Consider the following 5,253-nt stretch of genomic DNA (forward strand, 5'->3'; position numbering starts at 1 on the left):
TACATGGAAAACTTTAAAATCCAAGCTCTTATTTTGAAGTGAAGATAGTTTCCTGTACTCGGTGCTTTTGTTTCCCATCACAAATCAAATCCGTCATGTACCCAGAATGCATCGCTTCAGTTTTCCAATAAACAGTTTTAAAATTACTTTATTGATGCTTCTTTAACAAAAAATCTACAACAAACAAAAGAGAAAGACAAAGAAGCAGCCGAACTAACAATCCTCAACAACTTTTTAATTTTTACACCATGAGCCAAAGGTCTGTTTCAGGAAATCACATCCCCAGCAATCAGTGGTTGTAGGATTGTAGTTGTAAAAGGGTTCAAACACCACTAGTTGGCAGTGTTGTACATGTATTGTACATGAATTGTTGTCTGTTAGTAAGTGTCAAATTGATCTTGTGCTTTAAAATTAGCTTCTGATAGTTTTTCTATGACATAAGTGGTTTTGAAGTTGCGGACCTAAATATTTTCATAAGCATTTTAGAAATTGCGGAGCTAATTTTTGGATTAGCGCTGCCCACCACTGCGTATGAGTGGTCTCCTTCTCGTTTGCTAGCATCAGCCTCTCAGTGAAGCGTTGCAGGCCTCATTAATCAGAACAGTAGCTGAATATAAAACAAAACCTCCTGCTGCAGTGAGGTAACCACCTCTGGCTGTGAAATAGTCTTCCTCATACCACACCATATGTTTCAGCTCAATATTTTTCAGTTTCTTTCTCATTGAGAATGAAACCAGCTCCATGGGGTGAGGGGCTGTTAGCTTTAAGGCTGCAGGTTCTTGAAGCAGCAGGACAAGCTGCTTGAACAAGCTCAGATTCCTGCAGCTCACAGCTTTGACAGAATTACATCTGAAACCATGAAAATCAGCTTAACAGACCTGAGTGGGAGGGAGTTTCTCTTTTATTCACTGCTCTGAAGCTGTAACAGGTTTAAAATCCAGGTCAGTGTCAGTAAAATAACCTGCTGCTGTCAGCACTTACCATTTAACGTTTGGATTCTGAGATATGATGTCTCGCTCCAGAGCTTCCACCAGGTCTTTATCATATCCTGTCCAGTCAAACTTTTTCACTTCTTTCTCCTGTGCAAACACATCAAACATCTTCTGAGTCAGCTGAATACAACCTGCTGGATGTGAAATTAAAAACTGGATTGAAGGACGGGCGGTGAACAAACATGAGGACACTCAGCAAAGCAAACAGGAGCGACTCGTTGTTATTGTGGACGAGAACAAGCAGAGTAATTAAAACCTGATGTTCACCTTTTCATTGTTTGCTTTACCAGCAGCCTCCTTTCCTTCCTTTGGCTCCTTCACTTCTTTCTTTTCCTTTCCTTTAGCTCTGCTTCTGTCCTCGTGTCCTCGAGGGGACGGCCTCTGCTGGACCCTCCCAGCTGCACTCAGACGGTTGTTGGGAGGTTTGCTGTCCTTCTGTGGGACAGCAGGACGCCTGAAAGGACCAGGAAGGAAAAGATTTAAAAATATTTTATTTGTCTGTCATAGAACCAGGCTATAACAGAGTTCTGCTGCTTATTATTCTCTCTAATAATTACACATCATTTATCTAAAGCTGTTCTTGTGAATGAAGTTAAATTAAAAACAAGTTTGTCCATGGAGGAAAAATTATTAATAACATATGTAATAAACACTTTTTATTAATGAGTTTTCACATTTCACAAACAACTTTTAGTAGATATCAAAACAATAAAAATAAAATAAAATAAACTAAGGTCAAGGTGAAAGTAGTCAGAGATCAAACAGATAAAATCAGTAGGTCCTCTGGATGGTTCTTCTTTAGTGAAACGTTTCGTCTCTCCTCCAACAGACTTCTTCAGTCTGATGAGTTTCAGGTGAACTCAGCCTTATAAGCTCCGCCTCCACCTGGTGGACAAACAGGTTAGTCACATGCAAAAGAGGACCATCGACTAACAATAGGCTTGATTAGTTCTATTGTTCATAGAGGGTCATGTGACCCATCACCTGACTTATTGGTTTGGATGCTGTGGTTCTCAGGTGTTTTGTCATGTGTATGTAGTGAATGCAGGCGGGGCTCAAAGTCCCCTTGTTTTTGTCCCTCTTTCCCTCTTTGTGTTGGTATCATTGGGGCCCTGATTCACATCTTTTTTTACAGGTGACTAAATAGAGCTAATCAAGCCTATTGTTAGTCGATGGTCCTCTTTTGCATATGACTAAGCTGTTTGTCCACCAGGTGGAGGCGGAGCTTATAAGGCTGAGTTCACCTGAAACTCATCAGACTGAAGAAGTCTCTTGGAGGAGAGATGAAACGTTCAGTGTTTCCCCTACATGTAAATGATCGTGGCGCCCCGCCACGCCTAAATAAAAGCCGCCATACCTTCAGAATAATGTTTTTTTTAATCAACGTAAAACAGGCGTTGACACAATCATTGTTTAGGTTGTCCAAGACGACCTATTTTTGTTTTGGACAACCAGATCCCGCCTCCCAGTTGTCCGGTGGACAACCAAGAAAAAAAACCTGGATTAAAGTTTTCCTCTGCATGTGTTGTCATTGTAAAAATAAACGGGAGAATAAAAACTTGTTAAAGCTGTCTAGGGATTAAACTGATGGTTCTTTCACCCAATAAAGAGAGCCAGAGTCAAAGTTTTACCCAATCAGAACAGAGCAGGGCGGGTCGTACCATCTGACAGCGCTGACTGTTTCCTCTCTCTGTGATGGAGGGTCAGCTCGGCTCAGACCAACATGTCCCAGAAAAGCCCTCAGTGTTTCCTGGACTATTTCCACTGAGGATTACGTCATATTTTATATATATATATATTATATTCCTAAAAGCAGCTCACAGTATTTCTACTGGAACACCGTGTGTTCACGACTCGAGCACAACAAAACCGCCACAGATCTGTTTTTAAAGCGAGGGCTCAGGGAGGCAGCTGGACCAGCAGCTGCTCCTCTCCAGGCACATCACGGCCCTGACCAGCCCGGGACTGAAGTCCACATGTCAGCCCCTTCAGATGGTTACTTGTATAATGAGCATCAAAAATCTGTCATTTGTGCAAAAAATAAAAATAAAAGAATCAGTATTAATCACACAGGTGGGGTGGAGGTGACCTGACCTCAGCTGTGTGGGGTGGTGGGGAGGAGGAGGGGGGTCTTTTAAAGACGTGTCTACATTTGACTTTTATTGTTTCTAAAATCACAGAGTTCTCTGAGTCATCTTCAGATGTTTGTAGTTAATCATAATATCCTCTAAATTTAACCAGGTGTTTCACTGAGTTTAAATTACACAATCATTTTACTGAGAAACTTGTCAGTTTGATTAAAAAACAGTAAAAATATATTTTTTCTGTGCAGACAACTTCCTCTGCTATAATTTATTTTAAATAAATATATCAAAGCTCCTCAGTTGAAAACACTAAAATTATAGATGTTTAAAAACTTGTTTCCTCAGAAAGTCTTCAGTCCTAACAACACTAAACTGTAACTTTAATAAGTACACAGTTTACTCCTATTTAGATAAAAATGTTTGACCTGTAAGCAGAAAGCTTATGGATGTTGGTTTTTTTATCTCTTATTTCAAAGAAAAAAACTGTCAACCTGCTGACTGAGAACATTTGTATATATTACACTTTGTATACAGAACAATATACTTATTAAATTACATTTTAACCCCCCCACCCCCCGGCTCATGAGAGGTCACCACACCACCACGGTTAAAAACATCCTTGGGGAAACCCTGTTGTTTCACTAAAGAAGAACCATCCAGAGGACCTACATATTTTTTCTTTTTGATTTTTTTCTACCTGGATTACTGAGATGTATCAGGATATATTCAGATATCTATTAAGAGACTTAAAATATAATTGAACAGAATCAGATTAAATTAACAGAATGCATTGAACAAATACCTGAGTTAGGCATGGGCCCAGTACTGTTTCAACGTATACTGTGATTTTAAAAAGTCAAGGTTTGAAAACCACTAAAATCTTCTGTCATACGTGTCTGGTATAAGTCACGTGCCTATGGTATAAGTGTTTTTGTTTATTTTCCCTCTGGTCTGTTGTGCTGCAGACCCCTCCCCCCCCATGGACGACAACAATGTGGACCATGGAGACAACACGTCTAACATGATGGCAGCTCCAGGTAAAGTTATGTTATCTTGATATGAACAAGCTAACGTTAGCATCAGATTGTGAAACACATCACTGTGTTGCTGTGGCTCAATGCGCTGATCACAGCTTGTCTGAGAAACTGTTTGAGTTGTTGGATTGTGTATCTGATAAGTTTGAAGTGATAGGTGGTAAAACTGATGCCTCCTTTAGCCGAGCAGCTCGTTAGCTGAATGTGCGTTTCATAAACACGCATTTATAGTTGTGATTTCTTGTTTCTGTGTGCATATAATTATATAATCTTTATGTCAAAACACACTGTCATTTAAAACACGATAAAAACGTGATACATTACTTCAATAAAAATACGTGTTGTGCACACTGATTTGTCTTAAATAATAAAGCAGTTATCTTAGATGTAAACTTTATCAGGATAAACTAATTACATTAGGTGCTAAAAATGAAAGTACAGATGCACACAGGTAAATAAAATTTCAGCATAACACCTCTGAGATCTAGAAACAGCTTCCAAAGATAATTAAAGTTGAATATGAATCATAGAAAAATTATTTTCTTTTTTTGTTTTTAAATACAAATTTCAAAACTAAATTTTTAGAATTGTAAATCATAATACCATCATACTGTGAAACCGTGATATTTTTGGTTATCATCTCGTCATAATTTCATCCTGACCCATGCCTACCTCTGTTCTACATGTGCTGGCCTGATCTCTAAAGCATCATGGTTACTGGGTTTGACAGGCGTGGCGTCCAGCTGGAAGTTCTCCAGAGTCGACATTATGTCCCGAACATGTTGAGTCTCTTCGTTAATTTCCTGCCACAGCTTAAAGAGAAGACAGAGGAACAAACATGAGGTACAGGAAGGTTTCTTCCAGCTCAGGTGATCTGATCTGATTTGATTTATTTATTTAACAGGAAAAGATTACTAAAAATCAAGCCTGACTCAGCATAATAGCTGTTTTACAGCAGGTTCCTGTTCTGCAGCACATAAACACTCAGAATTACAGCATCACAATCACATCATTATACACCATAGACACAAAGACAAACAAGCAGACCAAATTTCAGGAAGGCAGCATTTGTAAAATAGGATGTCTAAATATGAGCACAACAAAAAGTGTCCAGCAGATGGCAGACAAGATTCTTCTTAAAGG

At 39.1% G+C, this 5,253-nt stretch overlaps 1 protein-coding gene across 1 annotated transcript in view; it reads right to left on the minus strand.

The window, feature by feature from the left end:
* The window catches only part of katna1 (katanin p60 (ATPase containing) subunit A 1), a 31,172-nt gene that overhangs the window by 21,076 nt on the left and 4,843 nt on the right, over positions 1 to 5,253 (minus strand). The window contains exons 3-5 of the mRNA XM_014029135.1: positions 4,783 to 4,922; positions 1,260 to 1,446; positions 982 to 1,079 (exon numbers count right to left, since the gene is read on the minus strand). Of these exons, the coding sequence (XP_013884589.1) occupies positions 982 to 1,079; positions 1,260 to 1,446; positions 4,783 to 4,922 (425 nt within the window). The remainder of the gene's footprint in view (positions 1 to 981; positions 1,080 to 1,259; positions 1,447 to 4,782; positions 4,923 to 5,253) is intronic.

Source organism: Austrofundulus limnaeus, unplaced genomic scaffold (genome assembly GCF_001266775.1).
Source record: "Austrofundulus limnaeus strain Quisiro unplaced genomic scaffold, Austrofundulus_limnaeus-1.0 Scaffold859, whole genome shotgun sequence".
NCBI lineage: Eukaryota > Metazoa > Chordata > Actinopteri > Cyprinodontiformes > Rivulidae > Austrofundulus > Austrofundulus limnaeus.